Source organism: Diadema setosum, chromosome 21 (genome assembly GCF_964275005.1).
Source record: "Diadema setosum chromosome 21, eeDiaSeto1, whole genome shotgun sequence".
NCBI classification, from domain to species: Eukaryota; Metazoa; Echinodermata; class Echinoidea; order Diadematoida; family Diadematidae; genus Diadema; species Diadema setosum.
In genome coordinates this window covers 2,332,716-2,357,581 of record NC_092705.1, presented here as the reverse complement: position 1 = coordinate 2,357,581, position 24,866 = coordinate 2,332,716, and the positions used below count along the sequence as shown (strand labels likewise).

General features: G+C 38.3%; 1 protein-coding gene across 1 annotated transcript in view; it reads right to left on the bottom strand.

The window, feature by feature from the left end:
- Window positions 1–24,866, bottom strand: part of LOC140244195 (ras GTPase-activating protein 3-like) — a 142,104-nt gene that overhangs the window by 88,359 nt on the left and 28,879 nt on the right. Inside the window, exons 2-5 of the mRNA XM_072323828.1 lie at window positions 24,319–24,418; window positions 14,980–15,181; window positions 13,001–13,074; window positions 1,687–1,767 (exon numbers count right to left, since the gene is read on the bottom strand). Of these exons, the coding sequence (XP_072179929.1) occupies window positions 1,687–1,767; window positions 13,001–13,074; window positions 14,980–15,181; window positions 24,319–24,418 (457 nt within the window). The remainder of the gene's footprint in view (window positions 1–1,686; window positions 1,768–13,000; window positions 13,075–14,979; window positions 15,182–24,318; window positions 24,419–24,866) is intronic.

Here is a 24,866-nt window from a genome sequence, read left to right as displayed (position 1 = left end):
TATAAAGGCAATGGGAATAATATTACCCATAACATATGTCAGTAAGGAGTCAAGGGAATGTGTACTTTTTTCAAAAGATGAAATTTTGTGAAATTCTCTTTATATTTTCCGTATATTGTTGTACGCATGTGACATGATACACAGCAGTAGTCTTCTCATCCAGCGGTGACTGCACAAAAACTTCAAAAAATTAATAACTTTTGAACGGATTGTCCAATTTTCCTCAAACTTTCAATGATGTGTTCTACTAATATTGCTACATTCTCTCAATCCTTATGATAATGAAGGTGAACTTGTCCTTTAAAACATTAGGAATACCAGGATAGACACCAGGTTTATTACCATTACAGGATACAAGCTTTAGTGGAACTTATAATTCCCTTAATTATTGGGATACAAATTCTTGCATTACAAAAAAAAAGTGTCAAAAGCTGCATTTCATACATTTTTTTCCCATCATATATATCTATGGTAAGCTGCATGCATACTACTTAAGGCTGAGGGTCATTTACTTTGAGTTTTAAAACAGGATGCTAATATATATAAAATTACACAGTGTAACATACCGATATATACGGTGTATGTACTATTTATAGCATAATAGTATTGGTTGTGCAATGATGAAGTTGTTGTAAACCCAGAGCTGCCAACTTTTGTAAAAGCCTTTCAGTACTATGATGGCTGAAAATCAGTAATTTGCACCTTTTTGAGTGAAAATCAGTAATCCTTAACAATGTTATAGAATTTATCACAGACAATGATTTCTAAAATCAGTAATTTGCTTGTAACCTTCAGTATTCTTGTCCAATTTCAGTAGAAATTACTGAAAATCAGTACTAGTTGGCAGCTCTGTAAACCTGATCCATTGAGTCTAGAACATTCCATTTTTTTTTTGTTTTTGTTTTTGTTTTGTTTCGTTTTTTTTTTTGGTTTGTTTGTTTGTTTGGTGTTTTTTTTTTTTTTTTTTTTTTTGGGGGGGGGGGGAGGGGGAACACTGTGTGACAGCAAGAGATAACCTGTGAAGTTTCAAACATTTCCTCAAATAAAACTGAATCATTTCTATCGAGCATACTTTCCAATGGTGGTTAATGTAAATTGTGCTTTGAGTGTCCGCCAAAACAACCTTCATTATGTAGGTTTTTAAATTTCCCTTTTCTGAAGCCAGCATAGGTTGGTTTCACTGTTTATGTTACTCTTATGCAAATGTATTGGGTTTTTTTTTAACCACTGCCTTTGTTCAGTTTCAAGAATATCTCTGATACGTAGCATTATGAGATTGCCCATCAACCTGTATGTAGTAGCCACCTGTCTATAGTGGTCATCTTTCTAGATTTCCCTAGATTGGTCACTATGTGGAGGTTAGACTGTAGTATACGCATATATACTCGCCAAAATGTATATGATTCATAGTAATACCATGTACAATAATCCAGGATTTATAAAGGCATTTATTCATCTTTTTTTTTTGTTCTTTTGATTTCACACATAACGAATTCCATCAAAGGTTGTGTTTGTAACAGACGTACAAAAACAAAAGATATAAAACATGGCTGATAACCATCACATAAACATCACAATGAAGCATTACAGACACTTGTTTTTCTCGTACACATTTGACTCAGCAGAGAAACTCAGCATTCACCGGGTCCTCCCTATCTATCAACGAAGGTAATGTTTCACACTCACCTCGATGCTGACGAGTAGTGGACGCTTGCATACGTGTCGCACTGACCGTTGACTATCGTCAGACCACTGCCCTCAATGACTCTGTGGAGAGACGAGACAGTTTGAAACAGAATGTAGGACGTGAAATGAACAGCCGTCACACAGCACCAAAATATATCAAAATATTGTTTGATTGATAGTTTTCAAGATTAAAGCTTCACACGTTCAGTGCCTGCTGGTTTATTTCGACCCATGTCAGAAAAATTCAGAAGATATTTCCCCCCTTCTTAACAAATCTTCTTTATTTTTTTCATCTTGTTATGAATGAAAGAATAATATTTAGTATCTTTCACACCACAGTGAACTTACAGGCATAATTTACCGTTTGCAGTTTTTATGAAACAAAAACCCAGCATTAGTGCTTCAACATAGTTCTAAAATGTGAGTAAGGGATAGAAAAAAACCAATGTAAAAATTTGAACCAGTATAATCAATAAAGTATTGTTAGATATACAAAATGTGAACAATAGTTATAACAAAAATCTTTCCAGACTAAACCATCTACAGTTACGGTTTATTGAGAAAATACTGATATCACCCTATATTTTAGGCTTTATTGCAAAAATTTTATATGGTAGGATGTTTTGTGATACAACAGACCTACACATATGCATCATAAGTGATATCTTGAACATTTTTTAAATCACTGCTCCCAAAGGTAAACAGGACCTTTAAAATGCAGAGTATGCATTTCTATCTTTCCTGGCTCTTTCCTTTCCTTCTCTTTCTATCATTGATGTATTCCTTGATCTGTAGTTTCTTATCAGCATCTGATTATGCCTGTTTGTGCGTGTGTGCGCACTAGTTTGCAATACAGTTTGAAGACATTATGTGCTTACGCACGCCCACTGTTTTGAGGAGATTTGCTTTGCAACCAGCCCTCGAATTGAGTTAAGCTTGTTTAAAAACATTTCAAACTAGAAAACGCACTCAGACAGCGCAGACCTCTGCCAAGCATCTCATTTCTAAAAATCGCCCAATTTCACAATGATAGCTTGAAAACAAAAGAAAGCTAAAATTTTTTATCTCATCAGCTTCCTGCAGCACAGCTCCTCGAGCAAAACATGCACTTTGGCACATGTTCATGAATGCAAATCTTGAATACGTGCAGCTTGAACTCCAAAGTTCATTGACCCTATTTGCCCAAATATTTTTTTTTAATCTTTCAAAAATTCACAAAAATTCCCAGATCACTACCAAAACTTAGACATCTATTCCTTCTGTCATTTATCAACTTTTCCTACAAGTTTCATCCAAATTAGTTCACAACTTTTTGAGTTATCTTGCACACAGACAAACCAATGTCAACAACAGCATAACCTCCACCTTCCTTGGCAAAAGTACAATATAGAAAAAAAAAATCCCCAACCTCCGGATGACAGTGAGCACGAACCTATTATAATTCTGACAAAATAAATATTACTGTATACTGCATCTGCCTCATATACACAATTCTTCATTCACTCAAATGCATGGCTGGTTCAATTTGAATATGACTGCAAGCTTGCACAGACAAAATGAGAAAACTTGCCACTGTTCATCTTAGTTAAACCAAGTTTGTTTTTGTGTAAATCTTTCTCAGAAATCATTTATTGCAGCAGCATGCACTGTCAGCATGCAGTCAATAATTCCATTGGAAGGAGATACAACAAATATATTGGACCTTCACAAAAACAGTATTATCTTTAAAACCTTCTGTTAGACATGAACAAATTCAATCTGAGCAAGGTCTTCAATCAAATAATACATAAACCACAGAATGACAATCAGATGATGGCTCTTTTGAGCCAATAAATACAAGTCCTTGCAATTAGAGTGATCATTGAAGTTCACAATTCATTTCAGCATAAGGCCACATTTTTTATTTACAGAAGTGTGTACAATTGTTGTAGTAAATGAGGCATACACTGTGTTTTGGCATTTTGTGTACCTTTCTTTCTTTCTCTCCCCACTTTGACATACTTTCAATGTGCCCACTTTGTACCTGCCTCTAGTGTGCCTTGAAACACAATAAATAAATACAAATTTTACTGGGGGGGGGGGGGGAGGGGGGAGGGGGATAGAAAACCTCAATCAATTCATCTCAAATTAAAAGATCTTCACACAAACATGGCTCAATTTTAAGTTAGGCTCCGCTCCTTCTTTGCTTTCAGTCTAATAAAAAAAAAAAAAAATCCAATACACAATGTCACAAGATACAATGTATGAAAGCAGCATTCAGACGCACTTAAATGTGTACAGTCTATGTACATACATGTACACTGAACACTTTGAAACTATTATTTCTTTAGAGCTAAAGGGTTAGCGTTTAAAGTGCATATTCTTTCACATTTTATCTTCAATTTCCATGTTCCATTAATGCATGCACAAAATACTCCGACGAAGAGCTGCCTATATCAAATGAGGTTGTGTTTGTGTGTGTGTGTGTGTGTGTGTGTGTGTGTGTGTGTCTTCTTCGAAATATTTTCGTTCTCTATACTTAATATATGTAAATAAACACTCCTAACCTGGAACCAGGAATGGTGTTACTCTTGATTTGAATTAACAAGCGCAAACAAACACTGTCAAATCAATCAATGCACAAATCACAAAGCAGCACTGGATGAGAAATTATACAAATCCTGCCACTCTACGGCTTCACATTCAAGGAAAACGTGTTATGCAACCTTTTAAAGAGATCAGATGGAATCGAACAGAAATGACTCGGAATTTTCATCACCTCCTACGCTGCATGTCCCAAATCAGTGCTGGGGTGACACAACCTCGTATCTCACAAATGTCAAATGTTCAGGAGAGCGGAAAAACATGGCAGCAAAAGCACTTTAACAAATGGGATTGTCTTTCCTTTGGCATGCCACATGGCTTCTTTCTTGGAATAAAATACAAGTTAACTAGGATTTGGAAAGGACAATACTTAACTGATTACGTGACAATTAATCCAGGAAAAGTGATTTTCAACAAAATTTGAGATACAAGGTCTTGTCAACCCAGTGACGCTATTCTTTCCCCCAAAGACTTTTTTTTTTTTGGGGGGGGGGGGGGGGGGGGAATAGGGAGCCAAGGCAAACCATATGGTACTATTCCACTCCATAACTTCATTACATGGAGCAAAGTCAGACATCGTGAATGGAGGCTGTTTCATCAAATCGGACTAAAATTAAGCGAGGTATGAAAGTTATTTGAAGTTTCAAAGGTTTTTACCACATACAATGTAGTGACACCAACTTGGTAACAATCGCATAGTTTTGCAGACTAGCTGAGGTAATGGTAGTGTTCATTCACAAAACTTGCATTCGTTTCTACGTAAAGGTGTCACAAAAATTATCACTTTTGACTCGCAATTTTCAAAACAAAAACTAAAAGAAAAGACATTTAACATCCATCTTCAGTCAGTTCTCTTGATTTTGATATTGTTGTCAAAAGAATATTTTGTGCTACACAACTTCACATGCTAATGTAACTTGTCACTGTTATTATTGAATAACTTTTTTTTAAATAAAAAAAGAACATAAGAAACACATACTAAGGTAAACGAGAAAATTTGATGGAAATATACATAAAAATATGGGATCTGGGAAAACGTACTGTACGAGCTGAAATTTTTGCATAGATATTTTCACAAATTGCTACTTGTCAGGCATTTTCGTGAATTGTTACACACGTATTTCCCGATGACAAGGGTCTAGTAATCATTACCTCACCTTTCACGATATAGTAAGAGTGAGTAACAAGCAACAATACTATACTGTGATAGTATGTTTCAACACCGTAATTCCCGAATACAAGTAGTGCATTCGGCAATTGAAGTACTGTTCAAGCATGTTGTTATGCCCCAGATAATCGCTGCATCATAACCCACGCAGCCTGTTCCACTTACAGTTGTTACTAGTTGGGAAGATCCAGTGCTGACATAGCCTTTTGTCAAGGCCCTGCTCTTGCTGTAATGGGCGAGCGAAGCGAGCCCAGCCGAGCGCGCCAGCGCGAGGGCCTTTTGAGATCTGCTTCACACATTATTATTCATGACACATGAACCCTTCTGAATACTCATTTTAATGGCTTCCGGTCAACCAATGGAATGGCGCGCTCCCCGCATCCTCAGCCTTGGTGTTGTCATGCCTGTTCGCATGCATCACTGACCACCCGAGGAGGTCTGCCACGGAACTCTACACACTCTGTGTGTAGAGTTCTGTGAGGTCTGCGGCAGCGGCGTGCATTCACTCTATTCAAATCGGGTTCGAGCAGACAGACACGCTGATTGGTCGACTTTTGCTCTCGAAATCGGGGAGCAAAAGTCGGTAATTCAAAGGGCTAACAAAAGGATGCGAAGCAAATCTCAAAAGGCCCTCGCGCAACCCCACTCAGCTGGGCTCTCTTCACCATACAGCGAGAGGGCCTTGACAAAAGGCTAGTGCTGACATGGCTTGAGGGGCTTTTTTTGTTTTGTTTTGTTTTGTGTGTGTGTGTGTGTGTGTGTGTGTGTGTGTGAAGTAAACTCTAGAGACAGCATCATTCAGAGTCGCTGCTCTTGTATAAAAAGAAGACAATGGAGCATTGTACATGTATGTTACGAGAATGTGTGACATTGATCACAAATTAACAAGCCGGTTATGCGTGATGGCGATATGAAACTAAAACTACTCTCTTCCTCCCAGTCAATTTATTTCTGGATGTCTCAAGAGCTAGGACCTTGTTTTGGAGGGGCTTGTGTCTCTGATCCTCCATTCTATGAGTTAACGGTGAGAACGGAATTACACGACCATCCCAGAACTGACCGTTAATGACCATCACGATATGAAGTAATTTATGGTCAAAAAGAGGTGAGAGAGAGTCATGGCTGGAAGATTGTGTTTTTATCACATCATGTGATGTGATAAACACAGACAATAGGACCATCAGCAGCGCTATCCTTGTCATAGGTTTAATGCAATATTTAAAATTTAAAGGTAAACACCACTCAATTCATGCTGACTTTATCAGAAAGAATACAGGTCAGTTATGTAAAGCAGATAAAAGGATTCATTCAATATGGACCAAAAATGAAAAAACAAAACAAAACAGAATTTTGAAGATTGAAATCATATGTCTTCACCACAATTAGAGAAGATTAGTCATGATCATACCATGAAAATTAGACATGGCAGTGATGATGATGATGATGATGACTCCCATTGGTCAATTAGCAGGGGAAAAAAATCAAGTCATCAGCAACTATGAATACTATTTTCCCCTTTTGACAATGGGAGATGAAGGACACTCCCTACACTTTTTTGCAGACACAAATGTATTAATTGTGTAATCCAAAACACTAAAATCCATAAAAGTATCTCAACGGCTACTCATAGATTTTTTTTTTCTATGACTTTGTTTCACTTTTTGCTCCATACTGGAACTTGCATTGTCGATCATTCAGGATAAAATCAAGTTGGTTTCCACGGAAACACTTAAGTACAGTCTGTGTAGCATGACATATATTGTGAAGGAAAGACTGTGAGAGTTCTGTAGCAAAGTGGACAGGGCTCTGGGATCTTAAATGGGAAATCCCTCCACCTCAACTAATGTACGGGACACCCATACAGTAAGAATTAAAGCTAATGTTCAAATGAGTGTAGTGGACAACTGAACTACCAGAAAAACTGTTATAACGAGGTTACTGGGACCACCAACTTTCCCTCGTTATAACCAGTACCTCAATGTAAACGTATTGGAAAGGAGCCCAGGTAATATGGTTTAGAGGCAAAATCGAGATAAGAGATTAAGAGATACCTCATTGTAAAGGAGCTCATTATAAGGAGATTCCCTGCACCATTAAAAAAAAAAAAAAAAAAAAAAAGGATTTGCTTAAAATGAGTTTGATTTCTAAATTTCACCCTACTCAATCTCCCTTGAAAAGAGACACTTGTCTCATTGAAATAACTCACTCACTTACTACTACTACTACTCCCAGCAAGCCTGCAAGGGTCACAGCATGGTACGAAGCAGCGATATGATATTCACATCTTGGTTTCATTGTCAATTACACTGTGTGTCATGTGAGATTTGATTGCGCTGGGCAAACACACCTGTATGTGCAAACACACCTCGCAGATTACACTTGCATAATGAGCGCAAAGAGCAAATATGCGACGGCCGCGACCGACGGCACCGCCATGAGGTCCAATTGATTTGCGGGAGCGGTTCCCAGGGAAATGGAAATGGCTGCGCAGATGGTCAAGACCTTTACATTCCAACGTCGGAAACATTCCTATCTCCGCCTACCAACGACTGCCTTAATACTCTAAAAACATTTGACTACATGTGCATCTCAATTTGACCTTGTGTAATTTCATTACAGCCTCAATGGTTGTTTTTTTCTTCTTCTTTTTTTTTTCTTTTTTTTTTTTGGATGCAACCCTTGATACAGCTTCCTGTCAGTAATTTTTTTTTAGTCTGTTCTCTGTTGTGGTCCCAATATTCAACTTCCATGATGACCTATTTGTGGACACGACATTCTTGTACACATTTCCGGAAACTTCCTATGGGGAAAAGGGGCTCAGAGGCAATGCACCCCTTTACAGAAGACATTTGAAGCGAAAGTCACAAAACAGAAGCACTACACTTTTTACTGACATAAATTTTCATTTTACTGATAGTCTATTTGGAGACGGTATAGCAGTGTACCTATACAACATACAGCGGCAGCAGGAAACATTCGTGTACCGGTATGCCAATATTTTTGTTGATGACATTATAGCAGGAGGAAAAGATGGCACACCAGTACAATGAATTTTTGTCTGAACTAGTGATATCTGAGGCACAACATGCTAAAAATGTTACCTTTAGAATGTCTCTGTCACAGTTCTTGAAAAAGATGGCTTGCTTGCTCCATGTTATGGCTCTCATGACTAAACCTTAGACAACATGCCATCCAATACTATTTCCCAAAAAATACTGGCTCGCCCTAAGACTCAAATAACCTTTGATATCACAACACTTAATAACATTTCAGAAGTCTTGCACGTCAAAGGAAAAGGGCTTTTAAAAAAAAGCAATATACTAATGCAGCACAGCAACTCTATCACGACACGGACAAACAACTGCATGGCGTTACATGTTCCCCAATTTCTCCACATTAGTCGTAAAGTCATTAGGACCCAAGTGACCCTCTAATGCGAGTGATTGGGGCAGAGCAAACAGCAGGCCGCAAATTTGCTCGCCGCAGCCGGCTGGATGATTGATGGCCGAAGACCGTTCCCCGTCCGCTGCCTCCTCTCTTTATCTCCCTCGCCCCGCGGCGAACGAGCGAACACGCACGCACAAGCACTGCTTCACAGATGGCCCATTAATGATTTCCCCATCATTCGGAACTCATCATTGGTGGATGCGTCTCCTTCCCTCTTTTTTTTTTTTGCATCTCGTAGCCAACAAAGCTCAGACTATCTCCCAGCAAAGGAGGGGGCTCTCATCCAGAGGTGCGGAACATCTTCAATCACTGCATAGCAAAGAGCATTAAAACACGCTAACAATGACACTGCAACCACATCAACGTTTCACTCCGTACTTGAACACTCACACATACACACTTATACACACTCTTAAAATTTGGGGGCATTACATGTATATACTTCAGAATTTTGAAAAAAAAAGAAGACAAAAAAAAAAAAACCCTCATCTCCTTTTACATCTTGCACATCTGAAACAAACAGGATTTAAAACATATACTGACATGTGTCCACATCAATGTTTCACCTTGCACATGCAAACACAAACACACACACACACACACACACATACACACATTATACACACTCACAAACTTTAGGGGCATTTACCTCAGAAGTATGAGGAAAAGAAAACAAAAAAAAAAAAACCCAGAAACCCTCATCTACTGTAAGCCTTGCACATCTGAGACAAACAGGATTTAAAACATACTGACATTTTACACCATGCCCACATCAATGTTTCATCCAGTGCAGTTGTACTTGCAAACACGCACAGATTGAATACACACTTTCAAAAACTTTGGAGGCATTTACCTCAGAAGTAAAGAGGAAAGATGACCAAAGAAAAAAAATAACAATCCTCATCTACCGTAAGTCGTACACATCTGGGACTAATGGGAAATGACATACCATCACAGGGCAATCAATTTCTCATGAGTCAATGATTGTTGTTGAATGTTGCCTTCAAGCATTTGCTCAGATGATTGGCCAGATATACGGTATACCATGACGGAGTACGTATCAACGTCAGATCACACAATATAGTCCTAAAGAATTTTGTGTGTACATACCAAAGTTCACCTCAATGACGCAAAGATATCTAGAGATGGTTTTGGTGACAAAAACTTGTTGATGAAGCCTAGCGATGTTTTTACTTTAAGTATGAATAATAGCTTTTATGCACACTCTAGCTTGATAATATGGACAAGCAGGCTAAAAACCTTCTAGGAATATATACTTGATAGTGCCAACCTATATAAAGGAATACATTTACAAACTTGTGCAATTTCACTTTGCTATTGAGAAATATTTACTCTATGATAACTTTTATCTTAGGGACAGTCTTACTAAAACATTTCAATACCTAAATGTGTGTCATATGTTTCCTCATATCACATAGATAGCAAAGAGGAACTTGTTTTTCATGGCTTTTGAAAACTCCCCTTAAGCTTATGACTACTTACTACATACAATGTATATAATGATAAACTGTAAAACCAAAAATTTTTGGGAGCATGAAACTTTAACAAATTTTGCTAGGAGCCAGGGTTTGCAAGAGTAAAATGCACACAAAAGATTCTGTCTCATGATGCATCGAATGCCAGAGGCAATTCACCAAAGTTTGGCGATGCAAAAAAAGGTCATCAGCTCCAATTGGCGAAAGTCTCTTGCTGCGAATGTTTCTGCTTTTACAGTATACGACAACAATTTAGCTGTCCCTGTCCAGCATCTGATCAAGTCGACCATGATCTCAACAAAATGTCATCTACAAAAGGCAGATAACAATAGAAGAGGACAGGGAATCATACCCCCAATAATAAACCGCTATCAATCGAGGTTGCGGGACGTCAAATTCAATTTTCTCATTTCTCCGCACATGTGCAATGTCCATCTCACAATTCCTCCGGATAGAAATTGATACGAGTCTACACATACACATGATGAACATAGAGCAGCAGAAACGAAGGTAAAAATCATCTTCAATACAACTTGGCATTTAAAATCAATAATCATCTTCAATATAGCTTGGCATTTCATATCAAACTCCACCTCCCTCCCCCTCCCCCCCCCCCCCCCCGAAAAAAAAAAAAAAGAATCATCCCTGATGAAGATAATATAACAATAAAAGTAAAGTAGGAGATAGATGAAAGATGTCTTTCTATTCTTGAGCATGTACGTGTACGATATCCAGAGGAAGAAACAATACATGATGGGCGATTAAATACCCCGGAAGAGCCCAATCCCGGAGAAACATCGATGCTGCATCTGGCCATCTCATCAGGAGGATACCTCGCCTCGGCGACGCATCATCGTCACATTGACCACACTGGTTGGATCCATATCACACCATGCCCGCCTGCCTGCCACTGGGATTTCCTGCTTAATTCCAAGGCGAAAAAAAAAAAAAACCCTCCAACCGCTCACTCAAAAATAGCCTAACATCGACTGCACCCATCGGCAGAAAGCATTCTCACATAACTGATTTTGTGAAAAAACATACTCCCTCCAAAATACTCCACAACACCTGCCATTTGCAATCTGCCTCAGATTCCAGACCACAGCGCTTAAAGACAGCGACTCCCATTCGAAATTTGCATATATATATAAGACATATCAACAGCTCACTTTAAATATACAGTTTCATGGTTGTCCATTCACATGTTGTGGTTAGCCAAATAGGAAGTCTGGACTGCTATAAAATTGTAAACAATCACATGTCACTAACAGATTTCACACAAGCCAAAGAAAAGTCGCTTTTCCGAGAAGTGAGCTCGCTCGGCTATGGCAAGATCACATGTTCATTGACCTGACTGAATATGACCCCATACAATTGTCCGACCGTGACTCACAAGCATTGCTGTGGCCATGCACAACATTCACACCATCAAAATTGAAAACTAATTTGTTCAAAAAGAGAGCCCTCACCCTAACAAAATATTTGTTTACTTGTAGGGGGAAAAAAAAACACTTTAAGTGCAGCTACGTAAAATTCATATTCCACTATCAATCACAGCTGTATAAACTCTAATCAAAAATGTTATTTTCTGATCTTTATCATAAATCAAAATTTGTGTCTCCTTGCAAATGATTGTGATAGAATACTATGATTCAAGAAATTTGTACACACCTTTATCTCTTTTTGATCACAGTATTCTACAGGCACAGTGTCTCATACTTTTCCAGTAAATTTCATTAGACCTATTCCACAAATTCTTGCATCTTTTTTCTCTGAGTCTCTACAAGCCCTTTCCAATTCGCAGAAAACCCGTAATCTGAAAAAAAAAAATTGTCTTCCAGATTTTTTCTTTTTGTCTGTGGGCACACAAATGAATTCTGACTCATTTGCTCTCTAAGACATGATTAAAGGGATAGAACTTAACTTGACCTTGAATTCACTTCTACCATGGTACATACATATTACAGACATTCTCTCACAGTACATTGTAACTATAGTTCCATGTTTGAATGACAGGTCTTGACAGTTTGTCACAGGGCTGTTTTGCTATGTTATTTTTCACTTACCTTATAGCATTCAGAAAAAAAGACTGATTTCTGTTGTCTGAACAGTCCATGACTCTAAACACACTGAGAAACATATTTCTGAAACATGATTACAAACAAGTCCTTTTGTGAGTGTGAAACCTGTCTACCTCTAGGTAATTCATCAGGTGGGTCTTTCTTTATTTCACTGGCCACTACTCCCTCTGCACAGCCAAGCTATGAAAAGAAATGCTTTGGATTTCAAACTCTTCACCAAGCTCAATATTTGGCGTCTACATGTATGTATGGGCAAGGTGTGCGGGGCATACAGCCATTCTACGCTCAGCAAAGTGAAACCCGATGTTGCTTAAATTTGTCAAGGTACCTGTTGAGGGCATAGGGGTGGGGGGAAAGAATTGTGGAGGAGATAAACTAAAATTTTGCAACACATGAAAAAGAGAGAGGAGCATTGAAATCAAAAAGTCTAAAGCGTAATGAAACTCAAGTGACTGCGACAATAACTCCTGAGCAGTGGAAGTTGCAACACCTGAAATTGCTTGGACTTATGAGTGGCTTTAAATAATACTTCTCCTCACCTGACCGCTAATTTGGTGATGGACGACGACCCATTCAGGAGCTCGCTGGTGCGGATCTCAACGTGGACCTTGCCCTGTGATAAACAGGACAAAAGACAAGCAAACCAATGAAAAAAAAAATACAGTGAATTAATGCAGTATAGTGTCTTCTCTCGCTGTCTAACAGTCAGAGTTCATCTCGGATCTCAGATTTTTTAGTAATCCAATATGCAACACCTTACTTCTATTTCAAAACTCCTTCATGACCATAATCACTTTTTTCATTTTATGCAAAAACATTAGCAAAATTTCTGTTTTTGAGATGAAACTGAAAATATTCCATGATCAGCCGATATCAAAGCATTATCAATATAACCTTATAAATGATGCAGTGTACACTATTATGTCAATCGTGAGCCACTTGACACAAATGGAAAATTTCATTTAGTCAACTGGTGTTCCATGAAAGCAGAACCTCAATCAAATTGTGGTTGACGTCGGGTGTATGATATATTTTTCTCTTGGTATTAAAAGATGTATAAAAAAAAAGTGCAAAATGCAAGATTTTCTATCCCTCCTGCCAGTTTTTGAAACAAGACTGTCTATGCTTAACTAGATACCAAAGCCACCTATCAATTGTTGCAAAGAGTCTGCATTTAACGACCAAGAATTACCTGTGATAAGAGACTGAATGGCACAACATACCAATGTAACATTAAAATGAGTCCTTGATATACTGATTGAAAAAAAAAAAAATTGTGGGGGGAGGGGATTTTCCCTCATTACATTTACAATTAAGGATGCATACTGTTAAGAAGACATGCAATACAATGTATAGTGAAATATGTGTCAAAAGATAATACCAGCCCAGGAACATGAACAAAGAATATCATAATATAACACAAACCCAACATTGAGTTTATCAATGGGATTATCTTCAATAGCGGAAAACAGAAAAAAAAAAGAGAATACAAATTCTCCATGTGAATAGGGGGCAACAGAAAATATCAGAAAAGATCAGATTTCCGATCGAACACCCTTGGTTCAAAAGATTCACCTTGAAGAGCGGTTCCCTGCTCACAGGAGCAACTATTCAGTTCGCCGTCGTAACTTGATTAAAGTGGAAGCGGACTCCATTCACGAAAAGAGCCATCTCCCTGCCTTAACAACGACCGAAGGCTCTTCCATCGTCAAGGTATAACGTTACAAGGATACCCGCCCCGGGGGAAAAAAACAAAACAGAAAAACACTATTGTGTGAGCACGCCTCCGGTGAATGGATGCTATGGAGAATGTAAAATTTAACCATCCGTGGCCAGCACACCGACTGTCAATGCAATACTATAATGCTTGCACATTATATCAAAACACCTTGGTATAAAAAAAAGAAGGCAAAAATGCTTAAAAAGCCCCAAAGCTGTATTGGTACCATTTTTCCACCGAGTGGAGCAAACGTGCTGGAAATGAAGAAGACGGAAAGAAGATGGAGGAGCAGAGCTGATGGTATCTCTCACAGACAAGATGAGCAAACGTGGGAGAAATGTAAATACGACTATTTTCTCTCTCTGGATCACCAGGTTTGGATGTCGTCGATTTCGAAGTAGGTCGGAAGTCTACGTGACATGGAGGTGAGAGAAATGAAATTCCCTTGGAACAACATCCATCCCTCCACACACCGTCAGTGTGACAAATGCCCTGGATCACTGTGTGGGGAGACCCGTGTTTGATCTGTCACAAGCAAGAAAAAGGGGGATGAGGCAAGTTCCACGGCAGGCAGGCCAGTGCACGCTGTATCTGTGGGGACAATTCTCCTCCATAAAAAATGCTATGACACCAGCAAACCTGTATGGGCACAGCCATATGGAATTTGGCCTTTACTTATTTCCACATCTGCTGAAGACTAATCTCACCTGAACTTCACATGAAGAAGGAATATAACCCCAGAGTATGGTTTGTCTCTGCAGACTATAAATTTTTTTTTTTTTTTTTAAAGATACTGACCTGAACCTCCGTATCTTGGTCTATGGGGGTAAGGAGATACCACTGGTCCTTGCTCTGACACTTGTGCAGCTCGGCGCGCCGCAGCGCCACCTTGCCGATGGCGGAGTCCGATCGCTTCAGCCGGTCCTTCTCGTAGATGTAGAACGACAGCATGCGAAACTGGATGGGAATGTCGAACATGTACTCCTCGCCCCAGAATGGACTGCAAAGAACAGGAGAGAGAGAGGGGTAATGGTCAGTGTGGGAGCCCTCTCTGACACAAAATATTTACAGAATCACACAGCAAAAGTTACAACAGGAATTGATACCTCTCTTAGCCAGAAGTTCACATACCCTTGACCTTTGACCTTGAGAGATTTTACATGTAATTTGTATTTCTTTTCTTTGCCCAACCCTACTCGGCGCATGCACATCTCATGAAGCATACTGTACTTGGGAAAAGCATCACAGAAATACACTGAAGGTTCCTTAAAGGAACATTCCAGACGATTTTCATAATTTCACATCATGTAGTACATAAATTGACAACTCCATGTATAGATTTCTGGAATTTATTGTGGTTCTTGAACAGAGAAACAATACTCTGAAAAACCTTAAACAAATTACACTGAACAAGGTTGACGACATAGGAGGCTCACATATTTCAGAAATGTAGCAGTGAAATTCATTACAATACCGCTTGCTTGCAAGTTCACCTGTGTATAATCTATGCATGCCATCTTCTTTTGTTGTGCTTCCTTGAGCCCCAACTCATGCATTCTTATGGTGACTCTGCCATGTCATCATCCTTGTTTATTGCAATTTGTTCTAAATTTTGAAAATATTCTTATTCTTCATCCCAATTATCATAAATTCTGAAACTCTGTCCTCAGTATAACTAATTTTATAGTTGTTCAAATGTAAAAATCTGAAATCATCCGGAGGTCTCCTTTAAACATTTATTAGTGTGGATTCAATAAATAAAGGAAGATCTGTGAAACAACAATCTGCAAAAATTTGTATTTTCGTGTGAGTAATTTTTCGCGCTCGGGTGGGTAAGGTGAATTTGGTGTGTTTTTAATTCCACAGAATCAGGTCATTATGTACTGGAAAATAATTATGGCAGGCAAAAGTATTTGAATGCTTTTATTTTTGAGCAAGCTTCTGCTTGCGTGAATGGGCGAACATTTCCACAACACAAAAATTTTCACTTTTATAGTATATGTTCTTGATAAACAGAAACCTTGCAAAAATGACCATTCTCTGAAAGTTTGAATTATCAATATATTCACTTGTCTTTGAGATACTCTTCATCAGGTTGCATCTTTTTTTCTTTCTTTTTTTTTTGGGGGGGGGGGGTTTAAAGGAATGCTCTCTACAAGAATCTGGATATGTTTACAAGATGTGTTTGTCTGTGCAATCCCAGTTTGAATTCCCATGAGATCATCCAAGGAATCTTGGAGTAGATCACAAGTTTAAAGAAAGGAAACACAGGAAACCAAAAGTTGTCAATACAGACTTTATGCATAAATATGTCCTGAGAACCCCATGGAAACTTCATAGACAATGAGTTTTAATTACCCTGGACATGAAGCCTTAAACGTGTACTTAAGGTGGCAATAGCTTGAAAGTGAGAGCAAACATCTGACCTTCTCCTTCACACCCCCCACCAAGGGCTATCAAAGATGGTAGTCCTCTTCCATGAATGGTTAAAATCCTCTACCTTCCATACATTGTAATCATCGCACTTTTCGTTTTATATAAAAAAAAGAAATCGGCAACAATTCTGTTGCATCAGCTTGCATGAATTGGTCCTCTTGGGAATTAATCATTTGTCCATGATATTACAAAATACCACACAACAGGGTAAACTTCCATATAAAATGCTATTTATAGGCATACATATTGTACAATGTATGCTGTTCCAGCACAAATGCTATGTCACCAGTGCTGGTGTTTGCTCTTTCCTGTTGTTTGAATGATGGCTGAAATGCATTTACTACAGATCGCCTGAATATTGAAAGTATAGTCGCATCATACTGTGTACGGTATGTCCTCTCTATATGTGTAACTTCTGGAAAATGAATTATCATTTCTCATTTCTGATGAATCACTCTAACACTTTCTGAGGTATGAGACCAAGAAAAAGGGAAGCAAGAAACAGTGAAAACAGACTGGAAATAAACTTAAAAGTCATTATTAATCATCAAAACAAAGAAAGAGATGAGAGTGAAAAATCAGAAATATGCTGCATAATTATTAGTTCGGAGTAGGTGGAAACCTGAAGTCTAGCCACACAGGAAAAAAAAAAACAACAACAACTCTGAACAGAATAGTACACAATGACAATGAGCAGGAAAGGTACAGCAATACCAACAAAACTCTTGGCACTTTCCCAGAAAAAGGAAATGTTAACACCAATTATACAAACATGAGAAGAAAGGAAGTCATATGAGTGGGCATTTCTGCATGGATAGATAGCGATGAAGACTATTAAATGACATAATACAGGTATGAGAATGTATTCATTACAATCATCGGATTACAGCTTCAAGGAAATGAAGGAGAAAGTGCAAATGATGGGTGAAAGTTTGACTGTGAAAAGACAGCTTCTCAGAAGGAGAACGTGTTTACAGAGAATAAAAGGGAATAAAAGGGAAAAAAAGGACACAAAATGAGGTGATAAAATAAGGTGCACACATACAGTAACTTCCAGAGTGGAATGACATACTGACAAAGTTTGTTTCTAAATGTTAGCAATTGACTCTGTTTCAACTAATAACTTTCTCACAAGATCACATGATCGTTGATTATGGGGGGGGGGGGGGGTAGAAAAGTTTTTATTCAATTATTTTCCACAATTTTATCGGTATCATAATAAAGATACATAATGATGGTAGTACTGATACATGGAAAATAATAGTGGCAATAATAACAGTGATGATACATTGTAGTAGTGGAAATAGTAGTAGTAATAATAGAAATATTTAACGAAATAACTAATTGTACATTTACAAGCTGCTGTCCCTACAGTACATATCACACCACCACTACAGCTACACCACACTATCACAGTTTCTGTGTACATACAAACTGAACAACAACTTGCTTCTGGCTCTCTATGCAGGTAAATGCTACACCCACGCACTTTTTCTCCAAAGAAAACAACCCATTCCAACCTTGACAAAAGATTGACATTTGGATTTCCGGCGCATTTTTGAAACTGGCTCTACAAGGAATACAAATACTACAATTGGACAACCAAGCACTTTACACCCAGCCACTCACACTGTTCATCATTTCTTCGATCTTTTCAGCCACTGACAATACCTGCTAGTGCTAAATCCATCTCCCCCCTCCCCCCCCCCCCCCGCACTTTAATACGGTAGAACGCTACCCCCTCCCATTCTCAAGGTGTGAACCTCACAAACAGAGCAATCAATCAAATGCATACGATATGGCAGTAGTTTCATTAATCAGGTAATAGTGGCTTGATCAATTGACCACAAACACAATTCTGTCTCTTTCACGTGTGATCCAATACCACAGTTGACTGACAATGACAACACCATCACTGTTTCTTTACTCGCATTTTAAAAACACCCATGGTCGAAACCGATACTACTGGGGAAACCCGTATGAAAGTAAAATTGTGTCACACACTACATATACTGTGTACACTACTAACTGTGCACTGTACCTTTGCTAAATTATGCACGAGGAAATATCAACAGTTTCATTTCTTTGATTTTGCTCTCTGTTCACTGAAGTTAACTGGAGAACGGAACATATAAATTCCACTTTGAAAGTCTCTATGTTTATTTTACTTAGAACTACATAATTTGTATACATTGTACATGTACCAACTAGGAATGCAAGATGGCTCCTCATATTCAGTGTATTATACACTACTGTACATATATCATAACTGAAACAAAGGGATGACAACATCTTTGCTTTAACAGAGGAAGCCGGCAGGCCGCAGTTCTGAGAAACAGGAAACAATAAAAGCAATTATTTGAACTGCATCATGCGATGTCACATCCACACCTACAATAACAGCACGCAGCACTCGGCAGTGTAACACCTGTAAGAAACCACAAAATTCCCATCAAAAGGGAATGCCACAGAACCTATTATGTACAGTTCCTATTTCAAATTCAATGAACAGTTTATACTTGTATGCTGCATATAAGTTCACTTATAAGTTATAAGTCTTTTTTCACTCATGTGGCATATCATAATACTCAAAGTCAGATGATGACTTTTAAAGGGACTGTACAGTACTGGTTGAGGTAAGGATTCATGTTTTGAACATTCCTAAGTGAGATAATGAAAAGCCTCTTATGAAATATGAAAGAGCATGTAATTTTAAGAAGGATTCAACGTTTATTTGATGAAAATTGGTTTTCAAATGGCTGAGATATCCCAAAAAGTGCTAATAATAAAAGGCGACATGCCCCAACTTTAATAGTATCTCTTTGTTTCACCTTGTTTTTGGATATCTCAGCCATTTCAAAACCGATTTTCATCGAATAAACTTTTGGTACCCCTTAGAACTGCATGCTCTTTGACATCTCATAGAGTGGTTTCTGAATATCTCACAAAACGTTAAAAGCTAAATCTTCACCTCGACCAGAACTGTACACACCCTTTAAGGTAAAGACCATGTATACAGAATGTAAAATGTTTAAAAATCCTATAGAGGGACTTCCTCGTATAATTGCATAACTTCATTGCAATAACATTTCAAATAGGTGAAAGCCTACATGCACATTCCTATACTGTCCCACCCCCCCCCCCAAAAAAAAAAGAAGAAAAGATCACCCACTAGGCCTATATCATATGAGTTTGTCAAATATGAAAATCAAGGTTATTTGACAAAGCAGTGTGTGCATGTTGAGATTGGTACAAAGGATGTTGTGCCTTATGTACAAATTTTCTACAGGAATTCCAAAGACTTGATAACTTAATAAAGCATGTACCTTGTAATCATCTAGGGCCTACACTTTAAGCACTGCACAGAATACAAAACCTTTCCTAAGTACTGTAAGTGTGCTAGATATACTCTGCTATTAAAGGAATTATTTACCATTTGCAGATGAAACAAAAACCCAGCTTTAGCGCTTCAAAATAGTTATAAAATGTGAGTTAGGGATAGAAACAACCAATGTAAAAATTTTAATCAAGATAATTGATGTTAAGTACTGTTAAATATACAAAATGTGAAAGATACAATTTGTAGTTATGATAAAATTGTTTCTAGAACAAACCATCTACAGTTATGGATTAATTTAAAAAACAGTCATATTTAGTTATATTTTAAGTTTAATTGCAAAATTTTAATATGGTAGGATGTTTTGTGATACAACTGACCTAGTTGTACACATATGGATCTAATGTGATAACTCGAACATTTCGAACAACTAAAACACTGCTCCCAATGGTCAACAGTGCCTTTAAACATCATTCGTTCTTTCTTTTACACAAAGCGGTTTCCAATTGGAGAACATAGTGAAAAGCTTTTCCAATGGTCAAACATGAAAAAGAAATATTCACCTATCACATGATCATGTCTATCTTATGGTTACCTTGTACAATGAATGAGCTGCAGCAAATGAAAGAACTGCTTTTACCCATTGAGGACAAGTCCTGAGTATACTCGGGCAAGTGCCTATGGGAAATGTGTGTCGTAGCAAAATCAGTCCATCCTCAACAGGTTAAAGGTCCTGTTTACCATTGGGAGCAGTGATTTTAAAAATGTTCAAGATATCACATTTGATGCATATGTGTAGGTCTGTTGTATCACAAAACACCCTACCATATACAATTTTTCCAATAAAGCCTAAAGTATGAGGAGATATCAGTATTTTTCTCAATAAACCATAACTGTAGATGGTTTAGTCTGGAAACATTTTTCTTAGAACTATTGTTCACATTTTGTGTATTTAACAATACTTAACATCGATTAGAGGGATTCACATTTTTACAGTGGTTGTTTCAATCCCTACAGTAACTCACATTTTAGAACTATTTTAAAGCACTAATGCTGGGTTTAATTTCATCTGCAAATGGTAAATTATGCCTTTAATATATTATTGCTTTAAATGTGATGTGTTTTCTCTTCAAGGGTCAGCTCTTCACAAAAAACTTGAATGGAATTGATGTGGTCCCGGACAGGAGTAATAGGGAGCTTTAGATTTTGACGCGCGGACGTTTGAGCCGATGCTTGCGCTGGACGTTCTCCTCTCCCTGCGTCGTGTGGAAAAGTAGCTTTAGATTACGCTGGGACGCAACGTATAAAAAATAAAATCGCGCCCCCATATGATCAGTGCATGAAGAAGCTCTCTACGTCGCAAACTGTGCGGACGTGAAAATAGCCCAGTACGCGTAGTGAAAAACTCAGGCGACGCAAGCTAAAAATAGATTGACTTTACGCGCGCTACTGCGCACGCTCAGAACATGTTTTTTTCCTTTGAACGTCCGCGCGTCTAAAATCTAAAGCTCCCTAATAAAACAACATATGATGCATCTAGAGCAAGCATGATCACTGAGAGAACTGTAAAACCAGAAATACTTGTGGCATGAAACTTTCGCGAATCGCCGCTGGCATTCAATGCACTGTGCAGACCTACACTTTTGTGAATCTTGGCTCCTTGCAAAATTCTCAAAAATTTCATGCATGTGAACATTTCTGGTTTTTATACAGTACACGCATTCCTCTTTGAGACTTTCTCCAACAATGTAAACACAGGACACACATGTCCCTTCCGGAATTAAATGCACTGATGAGGTCTGTAGGAGGCCTCTCTCTCTCGGTGTCCTCGCTCACCCTTTTCTCTCAGACTCTTTGCCAGTGTATCAGTTTCACATCTCTCATTAGTTTCTCCTCCAGCTTTTGTGATGATCTGTTTGTATTCTTCTGGCGGGCATGCACTGACCTTCCTAGTGATGACCAACTGACCTTTGAGAGATGACCGCTGTTTCCTGATGACGCAGGGGGATGTTTGTGGCAGCAAGAGATGAAAACTGTGCAACTGCAAAATCTCCTGCAATCATTCTTTTGTTTTTTTATCATCACAAAGATGTGGAATGGTCACATTAAAGCTCTCACACACACAGCTACATTGTACAAGCTTTTAGAGCATTCTTGGTCCACTTAACTGCAATGTAGATGCATATTAACACACTGTTTGGCCCAGAAGTCTTGGGATGGAGAAAGTGATACCATCAGTAGGACAAAACAGAAAACTTGGTAACAAAAACTTGGAATATCGCATTACAGCTTTCATCTCTTTCCGGCACGAACATCCCCAGTGTGTACGTCATTAGAAATGCCTGGTCATCTCCAGCAAGGTCAGTTGGTCATCACTAGAAGGTCAATGCATATCCATGGAAGAATACAAACAGTTCATCCAAAAGCTTGAGGAGATGTGAAACTGATACAGGCAAAGAAATGTAAACGCAGTGGAAAAGGGAGCAAGGACAGCAAGAGCTTTAACTTGGCCTTGCTACAAACGTGATCAATGCCTTTAATTCCAGTAGAAACACAGCTAATGTTTGCAGTGATGAAGAAAGTCTCAGAGGAAAAAATAATCTCAGTACTTTTAACACTTGATCTGAAGTATCTTCTCTAATGAACACTATCATCCAGGAAGATATTATACATAGATGGAGAAAAAAAACTCTTGCTTTCCTTTGAAGTCATGCTCCACACCACTGCAAAGTTACATGAGTATGTGCCTACCTGCACGAGTTAAACAGGTGTACTGACAAAAGAGAGCATTGATCAGTTATCAGGTAAAACACTGCGCAATATTGCTTCCCAGTGACTAAAGTACAGTATACGCCATATATTTCACGAGTCTAAATTTTTGCAATTCAAGAATTCCGACGATTTCGCGAGTGGTTAAATTCGCGATCATGGAGTCCTGTACTGAACGGAGAAATGTACACCACATTCACATCAGAGTCAATATTTTCGTGTGTCTTTAATTTCGCGAATCAATGCACCTGACTTGCAAAATTCACGAAAATAAAATATTTGGCGTATACAGTAGGTAGCCAAGCTACTGTAAAACGAGGAATTTTCGCATGCATTTTAATTTCGCGAATTTCGCGAGCGCCAAAATTCGCGAAATTAAAATGCACGCGAAAGTTTTTGTCTACACTACATGCATTGAACGCCAGTGGCAATTCGCGAAAATTTCATGCCACGAAAAAGGCTGTCGGCTCCAATTCGCGAAAATTTCATGCCGCGAATATATCATGTTTTACAGTATTCTAAAACTAATCTAAGATACAATGTACAAGAACTACATGTAAGCACATAGTAAATGTCTGGGGGAGTTTTAGTGGTCCCATAAAAGTAGGCAACCACTGTGGGCAAGTGGCCACTATAAAGACAGGTTTGACTGCATCATCACGTAATAGTTGAAGGTGTGCAAGTACAAAGTCGTACTGAAACAAGCTCGGATCTGCCCATACCAACACATCTCAGTTCCATGGGTCAAACTGCGCAATGGAGCTGCACGTGATAAGGCCTCCCTCTGGACTCATGACAGAGTTGATAAACGCAACAACTGGAGAAACACGATCCGAAAGGCCTTGTTTTGATTGTGGGTATTGAAACATGTTTCAAACATGGGAAAGATGATAGATGCAGCCTAAAGTGGACTATGGATTAGTAAAGTCAAAGTGGGCAATGATTCACAAATCCAATGGTATGGATTTTGCCCTTACTACTGGCTTCTGCTTTGGCACAGATTGATTACCAATGTGACTACCCACTCCACGAACAAGTTGACTTCAATGAGGTGAGTAAATTCAAACAAAAAGACAACTCAAAACATGGAGTGGGTTTTTGACATCTGTAATTTATCACTGCCATGGAAATGGCAAAAGACACATTAATTTTCTGGATCAAAACAGAAAACAGACATTGCAGACCCCCCCCCCCCCAAAAAAAAAAAAAAAAAGAAAAAGAAGAAAACACAAGAAAAGAAATACAAGTCTCAGATCCCTACAAGTAACTCGATCACCCATGCAACCTTATGGAGATCGATAATATATCTCACCACCTTTGTACAAGATATCTACAAATACAATACCTTCACATAAATCTATAAAACAGCGTATGATCGGAAACAAGTTTACTTTGTCGCAATCTTCAGACACATTTAGTTCAGTTTTTTTGAAACAGTCATGATAAAAATCAGTCTGAGTAGAAGTGCTGTGGTGCCCATGAGCAATCGCACATTAAATTTCAGTCAGGTTATCCTTGGTTTTCTTATAAATATCATCTGCAATCTCTGATACAACTCGTCACCATGGAAACCCCTCATGAATAGATGTACTCACCACTGCGTCTTCTCCCTGATGGCTGTTCGGTACACCTCCTCCTGGTCTAACTTCACAGCACAGTAACATTCTCTGTTGGTGTTGAGATTTTTTGCCTCTCCTGTAAGATGAGAAAAATAAATTTATTTGATAAAAAAGTAAAAAACAGGAATTTAACATTTTACACAATCTTGAAAGATGTGAGGTACACATCACAGCAAGCATACAATTGTACAGAGCATGGGACATTGTCAAAGTTAAAAAAGCAACACGAAAACATTGGCTGGATAATAACATATCTAGGCCAGATTATAACATTTAGGTTTTAAGAACTTGCCTTTCTGAATGAATTTGATCTAGATAGCATATTTGGAAAAGAGAGATGAATATGATAAAAGAAAAGACAGAAAGAAAGAATGACAGACATTATGGAATTGTATTTCAGTTTCTTTGTTCTTGTATGTGTCAAGATTTATACAACAGATGATGCAAGAAGGAAAAAAAAAAATCAGTATCAATCTTTGAGTCTTAACCCGTTGAGGACGGTTTGATTTTGCTACAACACGCAT